Genomic DNA, 18,315 nt, shown 5'->3' on the forward strand with positions numbered 1-18,315 from the left:
CTAAGGCTCAAAGTCCAAATAAATCAAGATGGAAAAACAGCTGAAAATCTTATTTACAACTTTAAAGGTCAGTATGTGGCATGTGCATTTTGTATTTGTAATTGCTGAATGCTACTTCCTACCACTAACTTTTGTGAGCATGTCCACACGTACAAAAATCACAACACACCACAACCCTCAAAATCCAGAACACATCATGATCCAAATTAACCTTTTATTTTAAAAAAGTATTTAAGTTTTAATTTTATATACCTGAATTTAAATAATTTGTCACAAATAACGAGTGGCTCTAGGACAGATTTCTACTTGAATAAGAGGCAATTTGTTTTAATACGATTATTCAAGAGAGAATTTTAAATAATTGTAAATTCCAGTTTAGATTTACCTGCCATGGCGGCATGCTGTGTACACAGAACCTTCTTCACTCCCAACAACGAAGTTGTTGACATCTCCAACAGGGAAGGACATAGATGTCACAGCGACTGCCTTTGACTGTTTATGAACCAATTCCATGCTATCCTACACAGAAAAAATTGAGTAAATTATTTTGTAAACTTATAATTTTTAATTTTTTAAAGAAAATTTTCTAGTCTTAATTAGTTTGTAAACAATTATTTTACTATACTTATATAAATTTAGTTTGATTAAATGAAGCAGGTTTGAAAATGAAGTATATACACCACAAATTACATTTATACATGTTTAGATTTATAAACTATTACTATAATACTATTATAAAACATTTATGAAAAACATAAGCTAGGGTTTACATAGACTTAAAAAAATACCAATATTTGCCTCAAAATTTCAGAGCTTTCCAAGTTTAACCTACCTGTGGATGGGAAAGCATGTCCAGACTCCATGAACAAATTTTTCCATCAGTAGAGATACTAATCAGATTGTGAGCGTTCTGTGTCCCAACAACATTTACACAATATACAGGATGCTAAAAAAAGAGATATTAAAGTTTTCTGGGATTATTTTACCAAAAAAAAATGAAATAATTTTTACTGTATAATCACAGGTATTCTGTTTCATATCCAGTCTCATATCTTGATGGCAATTTTAATGTGAAATTCGATGCTATTCCGTAGGTTAGCAAAACATTATCTCAGAAGAGAGATAAGTTTCTAATAAAATAGATTTCCAAAAATACAAAGAAAAAAAAAAGCCTTCAGTTTTGGTTGCTAAATGATGAGAAATTCACACATCAAAGGAAACACATTTTGAGACTACTCTGATGGACACTACTAAGTATTTAATGGTGAAAGAAGACAGAAATCTAATGGAAATAACCCCTTTACTTACTGTGTGTGCTGCAGCTGACAGTGGAGTTCTTTGCACTGGAGTTCTTTTATTGCTACGGTTATCCCACAGCACAATCTGGCCTGAATATGTACCACCAACAACCAGATTTGGATGAAATTTTGCAAATGTAGCAGACATAACGGCTGACTGCAAATAGCAAGATTTTTATATTTAAGGTTCAAATGGAAGAAGCGTGACAAGTTATAAAAATAAATCTATATCCAAAACATTTTCCCCTTTATTGTAAAGTATCAGAGATTATAAAAAACCAGTAAATAAATATACTTTAAAATTTCATTTTGCTTTAGAACATAAGATACAGCTTTAGAATAGTTTTGCTTAAAAGTCAAATGTAATGATTGTTTACAGAAATGTTTAAGAAATTTATCGAAGAAAGCAAAAATTATTTAATTTGATTACATCATTAAATCAGAAGATAACTGGCTCTACTTTAGCTTCTGACAGTAATCTGACAACAGAGTATATGCTAGTTTTGATTCAGTTAAGTGTTTTTGCAGAATTATGATATTATTAAAAGATTATAACTTATGCAACCAGAAAGGCTTGCAAATTCTAACCTCCCACTAAATCCACTTTAAAAATCTGCATCTGTTTCCTACTTCAAACATATGTTTCTACTTAAAACTATCTAGTTCCAACTCCTCAGGCCATGTATAAGTAATTCAGTGGGCCAACCATCTAATTGTATATTCAGCAAATAAGTTCCTGAGAAACTCCCTGTAGAAAAGACATTTTATAAAAGATTCCTTTTATACAATCAATCACAATAACAGAAAATCACAACTGCAAAGGACTTTAGGTGTGATTAAACATAAGAGATGTCAGAAAAGCTAGAAAACGCAGATCATGTTGAACTGAGAAGTCTTCAGTTTTTCGTTAACATCTGTTTGCAAATATGGGGTGGTTTAGTAAATGCCAATCCAATGAAATCATTATGTTGACAAGAAAAGAAGAAAGGCACTTGTCTAAATTCATTAGTGAATTCTTAAACTTGGGAAAGACTGCTAAAAGACCATCTTACCTGGCAGTGAAACACATACTCTGGAGTAGTTTTTTTGTATTTCATATTCCATACAAGGGCCACACCATCAGGCTCATGAGGAGCATCTTCGTTGTTATTATAGGAAGCCACAAGTAACTCTGGATACTGCTCGCAAGAATCAAGTGGGAAAAAAACGCTATGCATAATGAGAACTGTTTTACATTCCTAGTTACTCAACTGTTATTATTAAATTATTCTGAAAATACAAATTCCTAACACTTCACCAAGAAATATATCTCTAGAGTTATGCTTGCTGGAACATTAGTAAAACTTTAAATTAGTTTAGTTATTTTAAATGTTTTAATGTTAAAATATTTTATTAAAATATGTGTTGCAATTCTATCCAAAGGAGATTTGGTGAGCAATTAAAATTAGTAAAACTGGGCTGTGGCATAAATAAACTCTTGATTTTTAAATACAGTGTTTCCAATCCTTTCTTCCTAAGTACATAAGACAACCATAACCTTAGAACCATCATCCATTGTAATTTTCAATAATATACATTGATTTAATTACACAAAGTTTCCACAATTAAAACTACCTGCTTACTGGAATTAAAAAATGAGTTAATAGCAACCAATTATGTTATAATTTACCTGAGATGACCAATCCAAACAACTAACAACCCGATGCTTTGACCAACGTTCGTCAAAAAATTGTCGATTTAATGACAGTTTAGCACCTGCTTGAATCTCTCTACAGAAAAAGACGAAAAAAAAAAACCCAACAACTGTGTTATAACTTCCCACTCTTAATCTTAAAGTAATTCAACATTGCTGAACCCATAATTTTAGCAATTAAACATTACCCTTCTTTGTCTTCCAAATCTCTTCCACTGTAGTCAAAGAAGATGTTAATCTGCTCAGAAAGAGCTCTTTCTACAATTCTTGTAGAATGGTCGAAGAAACTTAAAAATTCCTCAGAGTGCAAGATTTGCTGCTTTTCTTCTTCAGTCAGCTCGTGCGGGGGGGCTGTGAGACAAACGTTTTTCTGAAGTCGGATTTATGCCACTCAAATCATGTCACCTCACTATCACAATTTGCGTCAATGAATGCCACTCATTCTTTTCCAAGCAGATTCACCTCTTTGATTTAAAGCATTTTAGTCTACTTTAATATATAAATAATAAAAGCAGTCTTAACAGAAATCAACAAAATTTTTTAAATTATTTTTTTTAAAGTTGAATTCTTTAAGATACCTTTACTATCACTTTCTTCATCTTTCTTTAAAGTTTTCTCTTCCTCAGGTTCAATAGGTGGTTTAGGAGTCACTACGTCATCTTCTTCCTCTTCATCTGAAAAAACAGAATAACACAAAAATTATTTTCATGAAAATAACTGCTAACTCTTGAGGTAATTATTTCAGAAAGTATCACAACTCTTTAGATAAAAGCAAAAGAGTACAAATAATATAAATTTTATCAATACAATTTTAAAAAAAGAATTAAGTGGAACTTCTTGGTTTTTATACATACCTATGTGGTAACTCAGCAATAGTCATATCAAATTCTGTACCAACATAAACTGAAATAAGATATATAAGCAACTAGGATGAGTCCCTCGTGGAAATCTCTAAAAGCTTGCAAGCATTTATCATTCCAGACAGAACAACATGCAACTCCTACATAGTTTTATGTAGCATGCTGACACATTAATGCTGTAAAATGAAGAAAATCAAATGTCTAAAATAGCCTACAGAGCTGGCTGCTTACTTGTGATCTGAAACCATCAGTGTCTAATGGGTCTTCATATGGCATAAAGACGGCTTACATTAACTCTCAGGTTGCTATTTGAGAGGCAGATTTTAAAGATAATAGCTATGAGACCACATTTTCTATTCTGTCATTTTAAATGCAAGTCTCATTATCTACTGTTACATGATGTGGCAATAAGCACTTAACATAATGTTTTCTTAACTTGAATAAAAATACATATTGAGATAATATACAATGTTTATAAGACTTTTAAAAATTATTAAATCTCCCCTTATACCCCCAAACCAGGAAATAACTTTAAATTACTTATTTTAAAATGTTCTAGAACATACAACTCTGCCTACCTTCTCTTTCACTACATACTGAGATGGATTTTTATTAAGCAAATGCTTATTTTTATTGCCTAAACAGATGTGTCATTTGTCTATGAGGGAATGGCAGCAGGCGTCTGCAGCAAAGCGCATCTCAAGTAATAAGAGCCCATTCAGTAAGGGGACTTTACTTGTTAGTTATAGTCATTTCCCCGACCTATGTTCAAAATTATCTAAAACACGCATACATACGACATACACAAAAGAATAGTCAAGGATGGGAACCAGCTGCCAAGTCATGGTCCCAGCAGCCAGGCCAGCTGACTAGATAGCAACAACCAGATGGCACTGCTGGGATTGTGTCTTTCTGCTACAAGGTGGCAATGGGATGGCATAACATTCTTCCGCTTGACTGCTTCCAATCCTGTCTCTCCCCAATGGCGAGCCTGTGCAATTACCCACACTCCAGGAGGCCTACAGATAAGCCTTTACCCTGCAAACAAAATGCAGCTTGTAGGCCACACCAGCTGCCAAACCACACACATAGTGTTAGGTTTGGAGAGCTATGAAAATCTTTCTAACTCTATAGTATAAGCAATAAAAATGTAACTGTACCTGTAGGAAAGAAAGCTTTAAATGACACTGTATACTGCACACAGTGATACAACCTCCAACTTAATCAAAATGATAATGACGTATGCCAATCCTACATTACTTGAAATTGAGCGATTTTTACGTTCTGACAAGTTTACAGAACTAGGATAAATGGCACGAATGATTTCAATATATGCTCATACTTTTGAACCAAATGGTGAAGGTTAAAATTTTTCCTTTCAAGGGCCTCAATCAGCCACAAAGGAAAACAGTAATCACTGTCTTTTCAGCCAGCCCAACCGCATTTGTCAGCCCTTTCTCCGTCAATGCAGCCAGAGCAATCAACCTGCCAAACATTCAGAATGGAAAAACAATCTGAAAATACAGGGTATAATGCACCTGCCAGTGAAAATGGCCATTTCAAGAAAAGCTAGTGATCTCAGTGACCCCGCTGAGGAGGCGGTGGTGCAAAGGGGAAAGAACACGTAAAAGAATTCTTAGTGATCGCCACTCTCTTGCACACTGACACTTCCTTACAAAGCATGCCAATTACAGCTTTTGTGCTACTTAAAAAAATGAAAGCTTTTTTTTGGGCAAAATAATCACATAGAAAAACAGAAAGACAGTACTTTTTAGACGAATTCTCATATACAACGGATTATTAATCTGAAAACAGTGTAACTGGTAACAATTCTTCTATACTGTACTGCTCCAACATTACAATGAAATTATACCATAAAGTCACTCGCCAGTGTAATGTAATAAAATAATTTAATTGTACTTAAGTTGACTTTTAGAATAACAGGATATTTACTTCAATTAAAAATTAAGTCTGGGGACTTCCCTGATGGTGCAGTGGTTAAGAATCCACCTGCCAAGGCAGGGGACACGGGTTCGAGCCCTGGTTCAGGAAGATCCCACATGCCGTGGAGCAACTAAGCCCGTGCACCACAACTACTGAGCCCGTGCGCCTAGAGCCCATACTCCGCAGCAAGAGAAGCCACCGCAATGAGAAGCCCATGCACCGCAACGAAGAGTAGCCCCGCTCACCGCAACTAGAGGAAGCCCGCGTGCAGCAACGAAGACCCAACACAGCCAAAAATAAATAAATTTATAAATTATCTATAAAAAAATTAAGTCTGAAAATATGTATTTTCTGCTAATACTGTCAGTTATCTTAATCAATTTTGTCGGCTAGTAGGGTTCACTGTATGTAAATCCTAAAATCAAAGATAGGGAATCTGAGTCGCCCTGGACAAGTCATTCTTAAGCACTGTGAATTATAAATTACAGCCTCCTATCCACATCATATTTCCCTCTCTCAACTTTGTTGCATTATACGGTTTCTAAGTACCATTTCCAATGACAGGTGTCAAATTCCTGTCATAATGCATATGGTCGGTACTTCAGTGCTAAGTGACCTCATAATCTATATATTTAACAGAAAAGATCGTTCTTACAGACACTTTTTTCCTTTTAAAATTTAAAATGTAGATGAAGTATGGTAAACAGTGATCTGTATCTGCCTACTTTATGGCATTTGCCATGCTAACTTGCCCATATAGATTACTTTAGTTGTGTTTGAATGAGTAATAATCTATTTAAATACTTGTTTTCAGGATTTTATTTTAGAATGAATGTACATAGCTCTCTTTCTAGATGAATTAAAAACTGATTAAAAACTATGATAAACCCAAGCTTCATAAAAATGACTAAGCTAAATAAAAATTCCAGGAACATTACAAAAATGATCTGTTCTTTAAAAGTACAAAACAGTATTTTTATTATAAAGCTGATTATCTATATATACCAAATATTTGGCAAAAAATGCCTAACATCAGTAACATCAGATTAGAGACTGTTCCTCTGAAACAAATACACTTCTCTTATTAAAAACTAATACAATTAGCTACTAAAAAACTATTAACATATAGTATTATGTTAATAATACTATATTATTAGACCAAAAATATAGTATTACAATTCTAAAGATTTTCTAGGCTAGTCCCTATTACATGATTATCTATATTTAAAACTAAAAAAGACTGCAACAATGCAGGAAGACTGAAAAATGGGACTGCCATGTCACATCAATTTATTGATGAATATTCATTGCAATATGCTAAGTGGTTAACTCCATGCTTTCTCTGACAGGGAATCTAAGGTTATAAACTGAGCAGTAAAGAATGCATAAAAGTAGCAGTTACTTTTAAAATGACAAATCTCTTGTCAATGAATGCTAAGACTAGGTTTAATGAACCATTGAATTTTTACTGAGTTAACATCAAAATTGTGATGTATTTTGGTGAGATGGAAAGAAAAGCAGTTTTGTAAATTAAGCTGCACCTAGAAATAACACCAAAGAATGAAATTCCAGTTGTTGGAATAATCTGTTACAGTGGAGTAGGTTAATCAAAGTTAAATCATCTGTGAAATGGGTGGCTTTTGTTAAGCTGAAGGAAGGAGTCTTCAGAGCAAGTTTTCTCATCTGTATATCACGCTACATTTAAGAGACATCTAAGAATAAGCCACAAAGCATGCTTTGAATTATTTTAAAATATTACAACATATTTAACAGGTAATATGAAAGATCCTAGAAAATCCTCACTAAACACTGATACTCTTTATTCTATCACTTCTCACAATTAATGCTCAGTATGAGGTCAAAAATAAATATCATCATCGGGGCATTAATGTTGTTTAGCAAATACATTTGTTGTCTATAAATTTATTAACTAGTTTCATCATACTGGTGTACTGTATTTTAAGATAGTTTAATATCTTATGAAGAATTTCTAATTTACAGAGTAGTCTGATTTCTCATGATACAAAGGAAGTTGCCACTGAGTTCCAAAACTCAGGAAATGTGTTGCATATAAAAACATAATTTACAAAACTTCAACTAATAACTTCACAAACAAAATGAGAATATTAGAGGGAAATGCTTCAATCATAAGTTGAAAAATACATGTTAGATATGAATGATTTTCCTTTAATATTTTGAAAATAACCCTTTCTTTTCTGGATCAACATCCTTTTGAATCACTTCATTTCGATCCATTTGTCCATAATTTCATCTTCTTATACCATACTCTTTAAAATCAATATTAAGAAAATCTTATATTAGGACAAAACTTCATGAATGTATCAATGGAATTCATTCCTTTTATTTTTTTAAACACCCAGAATCAGATGCAAGGTCACTTGGATTTCCTTAATAATTTAGATCTGCAACAAGGGAAAATTTTAATTGGGAAATATTTTGAATATAGATCTAATGCTAATTTGGAAGATAAATAAAAAGGGAGTAATACTTTAATCATACATAACATTTACTTTAACACAGAATTTGTCTCTCTACATTGTCTCTTTTTATGTAAAATTCAGATTTTATTTAGGCAGTATTGGCATCATTAACACAGATCCTGTTATCTGCGATCTCATAAATATTACATTTTTCTGAGGCCACAATTTCAGATATGCTGATTAAAGTCTTTCAGTCAAGGTTACGAATAAATGCTTCAATTTTCAATTATTTTTATATTCTCACAGATTCTCTGAGGTTTAAAACTAATTTATTACATGTGTTATTTATTCCAGGATTTTTTTTAAAAATCCATTTTAGACAAGGGTACTATTAAACCAGAAGGCCCACAGATTTAGTCTACTTGGGAAGTGTGGATTCCAGATGTTAAGATCATGCAATAAAAAAATTAAGAGCTATTTTACATATAACATTTTTCTACACATTATAAATGCTGATCAACACGTACCTGAGGAAGAATATCTGACTACTAAATCAACACCAAAAATAATTACAAAACTCCACAAAGATAAGAAAGTGGAATGATATGCGAAACATAGCACTTCACTGGAAATCAAAAACCAGGTTCTGGCTGTAGTCTGATATTCTCTTATATTGTGACCATAGGGTCATCAATGAACTTCCTGGGGTCTCAGTTTCCTCAGGTGTAAACAAGCTGATTAAACTTTGGAATTTCTTCCTCTTTAAAAATCTGTGTCTAAAAATTACAACAACAAAAAAATCCATACTGACGAGGTGAATAAGAAAAAAATAACGCCATTTTCAAAAGAGTTAAAAACTTTTAAAAGAGAAGAAAGTAACTTTTCCAGGAGTGTATCTGTGGGCACCACACTCCTGCCATGAGAAGTTCTTTTACCTGCCGAGAACAAAATTGACTGAGGTCACATGTTCCTTGTCAATTTCATTCACAGTAGGTGCTTTAAGACAGCAAAGCACCTCAGTTCAGAAATGGTACTACCAACTTACAGAGTAAACTTGAAAGAAGATGGCTAGAATAGGGAAAAAGGAAAAAAAGAAGAATAAAAATTGCTTTTTAAAAGAATAGATTCAGCCATTTTTAAAAAATGAAAAAAAAGAGTTAAGCCTAAAACCAATTTTTATCTTCAATTTGGTAACTCACGTTACTTCTGCACTAATTATACTGCCTACCCAAGTTCAATTTACTGTCTGTTACACTCAAACTGTGATTGCAGCAATTTTGTCTCATGGTGAGTTTTGGAATTTGTTACGTAATTCTTAAACGTGAGCCAACCAGGCTAAGTTTGAGAGGCACTGTATTAAACCAATGGATAAGTAGAAGTACAGTTATGCACAAAGTGTTTTCATTATAAAACCTTAAGTTCAGGTTTTTTTTTTCTTTCCCTCTTTCTAGAACCTCTACAAATTAGGAAAAGAAACAATGTAAGAGCCCTGGACATGAAAATAATTGTAATGATATAGAGAGGAAATGATTTCATTTTTATAAATAGTTCCAAAGGCTAAGGATGGCTCCATGGTATTGGGGTACATTTCGCATTCTCCTTCACTTACATACCTCAATCTGAAACTAAAAAAAACAAAGAAATAATCGAGTATATAGCATATACTCAATAAACTTGCAGAATCCATGAATTCTTGTTGCAAATGAATAAACGTGGACCTTTATAAAACTAACATCTAAGTCTAGTTCACACAGGAAAATTTCAAAGATAGTGGTGCTAATACAGACATACCCATTAGAAACTGGGCTCAGTTCACCCATCTTGCCACTTTCACCTTCTATCAGTGAGGATAAGAAAAATTCTATTTAACACCATAAAAGATCAAAGCTGTTTATTAATTACTCTTAGCCAATCACTATAAAATATTATCCTGATGCAAATTTATCGATAAATAAGTTAACTAAGCCATGCTATCTTTTAATGAAGTAATTTTCAAACTACAGGTCTAAGCCAATAAATTTAGTGTATTATGGTCAACACTGAAAAAAATGAAATATAGCAAGAGCAGAAAAGGTGTTATTTCATAAAACTTTTGTATCAGTTACAAGTTTCCCCCACTATTCAAAAGTAGAGCAATCCTATGAAACCTTTCTTTCTTAAGCTGAAGTGGTGTAAATAGAAGAAGTAATTACTTTAGACACATCCTGTTAACGGATGCACAAAATAAATACAGCACAGATGCTCAGAGACACAGTTCAAAGCTATGGCAGCTTTCTGCCGAGATGCTGTGTGTAGTTCCCAGGGAAGGAGCTCTCTGCTCTAGTGGACACCACCTCCCAATGTGGTGTAAAGTGAACTTGTGAAATTCAAGGGACAGCTGTACACATCTGTATCTATGTTTGTACTAGACTGTAATATAAATTGAATTTCTTACCATAGGTGACTATCATAAAAGCATGAAAGTGCTGCTTCAGTGGCAGCATGAGAGAAAGCATACCTTGGAATCAGTCAGACTTGGTTTAGAATCTTAGCTACTAGCTATGTGACCCTTGATAAGCTATCTCTTTCAGCTTCAGCTTCTTCATATGTAAACAGAACCGATATTTAACTCTTTAACTCTCAAGGTTTTGGTAAGAGGATTAGAGGTAATGTAAAGTGCCTTACACTATACCTGATATGTAGTAGACACTCTTTGCTGTTAAAATTTTCAGTCATCAATTTGAACGTGAGGTTTGAAGAACCGTTAAAACAAGTAGCTAAGATAATATATTTGAAACATGCTAAAAGGTCCAATTTTGTTCATAGCATTCAGAGGGATAAATAAAACATAAAATAACAGCACACGTTTATATCTATATACTATGTCATCATGGAATTCAAGAAGGCTATAAAGGAGAATGTATGTTTCATATATGGATCTAAGAGCAAATAATGATTAGAACATGATATGTTCATGTTAAAACCAAGAACTGAGACTAAGTGCCTTTTCACCCAATTTCATCAATAATTATGTTGTAGCATTAACACTTGAAAATAACCTATTTTCCCAGCAGTTACTTCCACAGTAAAGGCATGAAAAAAAAAAAAAAATCCCAAGTAAGTAAATCATTCTCCTGAGTAGGTAAAAGCAATTAATTCCTTCACCAAATATTTACTGAGTTTGTACTCACTACATGCCATACACTATTCAAACCAGGCATTACAGCAATGAAGAAGAAACAATCCCTATACTCATGCAAAATTTGGCAAAGAAGCTGAAGTTCGATAACACTAAAAGCCTTGCCCTAAATAATTTCAAAGTGAAAAAAATAGTGGGCTTCCCTGGTGGCGCAGTGGTTGAGAGTCCGCCTGCTGATGCAGGGGACATGGGTTCGTGCCCCGGTCCGGGAAGATCCCACATGCTGCGGAGCGGCTGGGCCCATGAGCCATGGCCGCTGAGCCTGCACGTCCAGAGCCTGTGCTCCACAACTGGAGAGGCCACAACAGTGAGAGGCCCGCGTACCGCAAAAAAAAAAAAAAAAAAAAAAAATAGTTTATCTTGAACTTCCGGGTCATCAGCTTACTTTACAAATCACAATCTTTTAAATTTTCCAATTACTTGAAAAATAAAAATGGGAAAAAAAATTTTTTTGAAAACTGCCAGGCATATACTATGTAGCTATACATTCAAATTAGTTCAAAGACATTGTCACACATTCACACTTTAAAATTTATATGCATGTCAAAAATAAGCAATTAAAAATGCAAATTTCAAGTAGGATATAAAACCATATGTGTGTATATACGTATGTTTGTGTGTGTTTATGTATACATATATAATTTTTGAAAAAATATATCATGGAAAACAGACTAGAAACTGGCTACTACATAGTGGTATAACAGACACTTCCTACCCTTTCTGTCTTCTCTAAATTCTCTATGATACACTACTACAATTATTAAAAAAAAAAAAAAAAAATTTTTTTAAATGGAAGTCTTCACTTAAACTAATTATAGGTATATTATAATAGGTATTACCCCAAATAGCTTCAGACTGCTTTACATTTCAAACAATCCAAAAAGCATCTCAAAGTAAAGCTAAATCTCCAAATTATTATTAGAAGGAAAAAAAGCCTAATTTATTTTTTAAATGAGTCACTATACCCTCATTTTGGCTATTTTACTCACTTTCTGAGTTAACATATCTAACAATATAGCTCCCAAAAGACAGAAACTATAACACTTGAATATACTAGTTAATAAAATAATATTTTCTGGAAATTATAGAATCCTACAGTATTAGTTTTTTCCATACTGGTAGTTCAACACTTTATCTTTCCTGTCTTTTTTTTTTTTTTTTTTTTGTGGTACGCGGGCCTCTCACTGTTGTGGCCTCTCCCATTGCAGAGCACAGGCTCCGGACTTGCAGGCTCAGCAGCCATGCATGGCTCACGGGCCCAGCCGCTCTGCGGCATGTGGGATCTTCCCGGACCGGGGCACGAACCCGTGTCCCCTGCATCGGCAGGCGGACTCTCAACCACTGCGCCACCAGGGAAGCCCCATGTCTTCTTTTTTTTAAGTGGCTTATGTCTCAAAACCATCAGGGTTTTTTTTTTTCTGGTAAAAGGAGGAGTTTGCACCTGTGAAAGCTATCTTACCAAACCACAGAGCAGCAGGAATGAAAAATATGTATCCATAGAGATGAACATTCACATGGTCAAAACAAAAAAACTCTTGGATAAAAATGTTATCCTGGGGCTGTTTCACAGAGATTAAAAACTGCTATATAATCAACACAGTAGAGCCCTTGGATTATAAAAGAGGAAGTTTATGAATTAGGTCTAGATTTGTTCATTAATATGGATTAACAATGACAGTATATCAGAATACAGTATACTCCACAGAAAATATTGAATAATTTACATGATTTCATTTGCTATGGGATATATTGATACTCTCATTTTGGGATTAATTATGTTCATGACACAGAAATAGAACATGCTTAAGTTTTTCTGCTTCTAAAGCAGCACACAGCAACGACAATATGAAAATGGAAATATTTACATTTATGTCAACAAAATTAAAAACATACATACAGCTTATATTTCTGTTAACTCTTAAAAGAAAAAGTTTTAAAACTCTAAAGAACAGATACATAAATACAGAAATCCAAAGCATTACTTTTATAATATTCCCCTAAGGAAATATGCCAAAAAATAAAAAAGGAAGAAGAAACAAAAAAAAAAGGAAAGAATCCACTTGTTTAATATGGCGGCTTAATGACAATCATATTAAGGACAGATACTCACCTTCTTTGGGTTGAGCCATAACTGGAGTCTGAGTTTCCTTCGTATATGTGACGATTTCACGAGGAGGAAAGTCAACTTGTGTAATTTTAGCCATTCCAAGTTTAATAGGTCCTCGTCTAAATAAAGTGAACACAAATGTTTTTAAATATTACAAATGATACATTTTAACTACATCAAATAATGTTATTTTATAAAAGTAATAATTAAACACTATATATCCAACAGTGTAATTTAAATCCCTGTTTTATTCAAGAAATTTTAAATGAACAATTGGCTTTATTTTAACAAAAGAATTAGAAGGTAGCAAAAACAAAAGATATTTCCGAATCATTCAAGGTGTTTATTTTTCACTTTAAAAAGGCAAATAATTTAGTTTCTTAGAACAAATGTGTGGGTAATAACAGAGTAAGAGGAGAGGAATTTCAGAGCAGACTGCTGAATAAGGTTGGTTATGAGAACTGTTTTTAGCAGGGATACGATTCTGGACATTTTTTCAAGAGTCAAATATGTGGATCTCACTCAGACCACATTTAGTTCCCTTCACCATCAGAAGACTTCAGCTTTAAGAGTTAGAAAGAAGTTTCTGTTGAAAACCATTTTTTCTACTTATATTCTGCAGAAATTGAGAATCATACAGTCAATTTAGATTTTAAAATAAAATATTTAAACTTTAAATCTCTAATCTCTGCATGGTCAACATGGTCCTTGATTCACATACGGACAAACTATTGTGCAAACATGTTAGACCTAAACTAAAGCCACATATCTTCTGAATATCATGAAATTACTAAAGCCACTTCTGTTTTAAATAGGGGGGAATACATTCTTTTCTGACAAACAGAAGAAGAGACTTGTGGCTATTATAGTAGATGTCTAAATTCTAAACCAAATATAGCATGCTTCCAAACTCCCAAAGTTCTCAATGATGAATCTGTCTTAAAAGAATATCTAGTAAAAACAGTGGTGGAACTTCCAGAATATAAAGGAGGATATCTGAAATATATATATACACACACATATATATATATCATTGGTAATATAACATTGGTAATGTAAACTAAACTTTTTTCTTATATAAACATCCTTTTCAAAATCCTGTACAAAAAAGTTTAATAAAATTAGTACATTTAAAGAATTAATTTTCTCTAAGGTCCCAAATGTGGGCCATAAGAAAATTTTAATGTGTTTTCTACCTTGGGAATATCTAGCCTTAAAGAAAAAAAAAAAAAGCATAATCAAAGAATTAAATGGGAAATTTTAAGTACATTTGAAGTAATCTAGTATTCTAAGAACAAAATCTGAAATAAGAAACTTTATATTCTGATATTTAAGATGTAAACCATATGAAAAGTAAGTCACTCACATATCTGATAAAAAACAGTCAAGCCAACATTAGGAACAAGTTACTAACTTGAATACATATAGGGTTTAATAGGTAAAAATCACAATACTAGAGCAAACAAACAAAATATTCTAAGATTTAGGGATAGATTTAGGGAGGTAATACCTCAGTTATCCAAAGCCACTTTTACTGAGAACAAGCAAGCAACTGGGGGGTGGGGAAGCCTCAGGGCAGCCGAGAGAGGCCTACCAGCTAATGTATAAGAAGCTCATATACTTTTCTTATATGGCCTAATTCAAGGCTTATTAACTCTTAACTTTAGACATAATTCCTAAAGGTGTTGGTCATATGTTTTAGAAGCTGCAAAATATCAAGGGAAAAGAGCTATCTGAGTCAGGCACAATGGCAGTAGCAAACATTTATAGTTTGCATTGGAGACTAGAATAAATAAACGAATGAATAAATGAATTAATGAGTAAATCAATAGCAATCTGGAGCCACGGTGTAGAAACCAACAGCTCTGTTCCTCTCAAAACCTTAGAAATCATCAGGGAATTTTAATATAGAAAAATAAATTAATATTCATGTTGAGTAACCTAGAAAAGGTTCAATTACATATAGCATATTTATTAGAAAAAGTATGGGAAGTTTGTAATACATTGTAGAAAAACTTACATCAAAAATATAGAAATAATAAAAGTAATTTGGACATTTAAATGGGTAGACTTAGGGTACCTCTAAAATCAGATACATAAAATATGTCTTTCACAAATGATAGAGGATAAATGAGGTGTCACAATAAAATATCACCCTTCAAACTATTACCTGAATATTAGAAATTTAAGCAAAATAAAATTAGGACAATTTCACAAAGAATTAAATTAATTATAAAAGAGGGAAGGTAATAAATCTATTCAATACCCCAAATCGGAATCTGAGTGAAGCTGAAGAACTGATGGATCTGTATCCCAATGCAGCGTCCTAAACGGTTGTAGGACAACCATGAAGCATTAGCAAAAAAGGCCATAAGTTAGTCAAGCAAATACATTCTACGAATAGCTAAAGTACGGTTCACAGTTAAAACCCACATGTTCTGGTTAGTACAAAAAAACATCAGGTATCACTCAATGCTCTACTGCATGCAATAAGCATAATATGGTTAAAGATGCAAACATACAACCTAGAATAGTTAAAAGACAGTATTTTCAGATTTTGGGAAACTAATATTGCATAGTAATGGCTAAGAACAGCCAAAACATCCAACATCCCAAATAACACATTATTTTTGGATGATAACAAGCTAAGCTATAAAAAAAAAGTTGAAATTTTAAGTTTCCTAATGAAAAAAACATTAGTAAAAACATCTTAGTTAACATATTATAATCTTGCCCAAAGCATTAAATGTGTGCAGGAAATTGTCATATTGGTAAAGGAAATGAGTCAACACATAAGCCTTTCGGTAAGAAAACCAAAGACTATTCCACTGGGATACAAAATAGCTAAAGTTTCCAAAATGTGACCCTTATGTAATTTATGGGTTAAGCACTGCCTTGGGCTTACATGTCATCTGCTTTAGAAAGCAGCTAAAGATTTCTGTCTCTAGGAAAAAGTAGATTTTTTTCCCCCAGGAAAAATATTTTATGTTCAAAGGATTTACCTAAACTAACTAAACTTATGGAGAATATCAATCCTAAATAAATATTCGGTTGTATTTTAGCCTTGCCTATTGGGTAAACAACTTACGTGGGATCTTTTCCAAAAGATTTAAGGAAAATTTAGTTATTACTAGAATAAAAGCTGCTTTATGACATTGGCACTCTTGAAAGGTTAGCGATAATAAGATAATTATGTACAGTACTGTAAGATGCTCATAGTCCCTATTGAAAAGTTAAGCACAGTACATTCGGTGCTACCATCTTTGTCAAATATATTTGTTTTTCACATATATAACAAATGACAATATACAACTAAAACTGCTATAATATTTAAATACAAGAAATGATTTCTATACTTGCCTCTATAATTTATCAGTAAAAGCAATCAGATGAACTGAACTAGAGAAATACTTCATTTTAAAAATATAAAGAAAGATCTTGGGATTTAAATGGTATTGTGTGTACACAAAGAAGGAAGAGGCCACAGTGAAGATTCACTTTACACTAAGCATTAAACAGAAACAAACTTAGGCTTTGTTAAACCAGACGGGGTTTTATGAGGTGCTCTTCAAGGAATGTTCTGTACATAGCCTTTACATTCTCTAAGAGCTCTAGCTGTTACCGATGACATAGAGCTCCTTGTTGAGGATGTCATTTTAGTCTAAAATCAAGTAAAACTCTACCTCAAAATAGAACCAGTACTGAAAACACATGGCACAACATATGGGATTATATTTATTAAAGGCATCTGCAGACATATAAAGTAAAATTTCAATATAATCCTGAGACATATAATCAAAAGCCTAAGAGAGAAACTGATCAAGAATGGAAAAAAGGAACAAGAGGCATGGATTACTCAATTGAATAACGGTCACCTAAATTTTAGCAATAACAGAAGTGACTGAGAAAGTGAACTAAATAAAATCTTAATGAAATGCAACTTCCCAATCTGCAAAGTTAGAGAAATATCATTTTTATGGCCTCATATATTTATTCATAAATTACCACCAGGCCCAACAGAAATTTTTGGCATTTAGAAAGAGTGATTCAGATGTTTTGATATCATACTTGGTAATGTCTAACATGTTTTTTCCTACTCCCTAAGTGTAGTAATCTTAGACTGTCTTGGCCAGCTAATGTAAGTGTATAGGTTCATACACCTCACACATCTTCATGCATTTTCCTGTTTATTCTTTATCATCATGCCTGCTCAATGGAAGTTCATTCTGTTCGTTCTCAGACTCCAGCATTCTTTTTAAAAGCCACATATTTTAAAATGCTATTGTTTCACTGCCAACAGCACCAATTAATCAACAATATTAATTATCTATTATGGAATCTGGAGATGATTTAATGGAATTCATAGTTTTCTACTGTGTGTGTATACATATATATTAAGAAGTGAACATAATCAGTCCTCTTGAAAATTAACAATTAAAAATGAGTCTGTGCTCTCTAAAAAGATATCAAGTCACCTCATTTAAAAAGAGAATTTATTTCCTCTCCTGTTAAACTTAAAAGAAACTTATTTTCTACTCATTCTCTAATAAAAACAAATACCCCTAAAGATATTTAAATACCTGTTTTTTTGTTTTACATCTTATCATTACAAATCTACACTATAAACACAAGTTAGCACACTATTCTTAGGATTTTTCAATACAGTGAATAGCATTTAAATTAATGATGTAAAATTAATGAACACTAGAATGCAAGTTTCCCGAAGGCAAGGACCAGGAACATTATTTTCTGTGGTAACCTATAGCATTTAACATTAAATTGGCAATTCAATTA

The 18,315-nt window shown here is 32.9% G+C and overlaps 1 protein-coding gene across 3 annotated transcripts in view; it reads right to left on the reverse strand.

Moving 5' to 3' along the window:
* Window positions 1–18,315, reverse strand: part of DYNC1I2 (dynein cytoplasmic 1 intermediate chain 2) — a gene marked incomplete at its 5' end in the record, with an annotated part of 49,154 nt that overhangs the window by 14,861 nt on the left and 15,978 nt on the right. For all 3 annotated transcript variants that reach the window (XM_082657658.1, XM_082657657.1, XM_082657659.1), the window contains 8 exons: window positions 386–519; window positions 833–946; window positions 1,309–1,455; window positions 2,351–2,476; window positions 2,968–3,067; window positions 3,180–3,342; window positions 3,570–3,665; window positions 13,525–13,640. In XM_082657658.1, coding sequence (XP_082513784.1) covers window positions 386–519; window positions 833–946; window positions 1,309–1,455; window positions 2,351–2,476; window positions 2,968–3,067; window positions 3,180–3,342; window positions 3,570–3,665; window positions 13,525–13,640 — 996 coding nt within the window. The remainder of the gene's footprint in view (window positions 1–385; window positions 520–832; window positions 947–1,308; window positions 1,456–2,350; window positions 2,477–2,967; window positions 3,068–3,179; window positions 3,343–3,569; window positions 3,666–13,524; window positions 13,641–18,315) is intronic.

Source organism: Grampus griseus, assembly GCF_964374135.1.
Source record: "Grampus griseus genome assembly, chromosome: 7".
NCBI classification, from domain to species: Eukaryota; Metazoa; Chordata; class Mammalia; order Artiodactyla; family Delphinidae; genus Grampus; species Grampus griseus.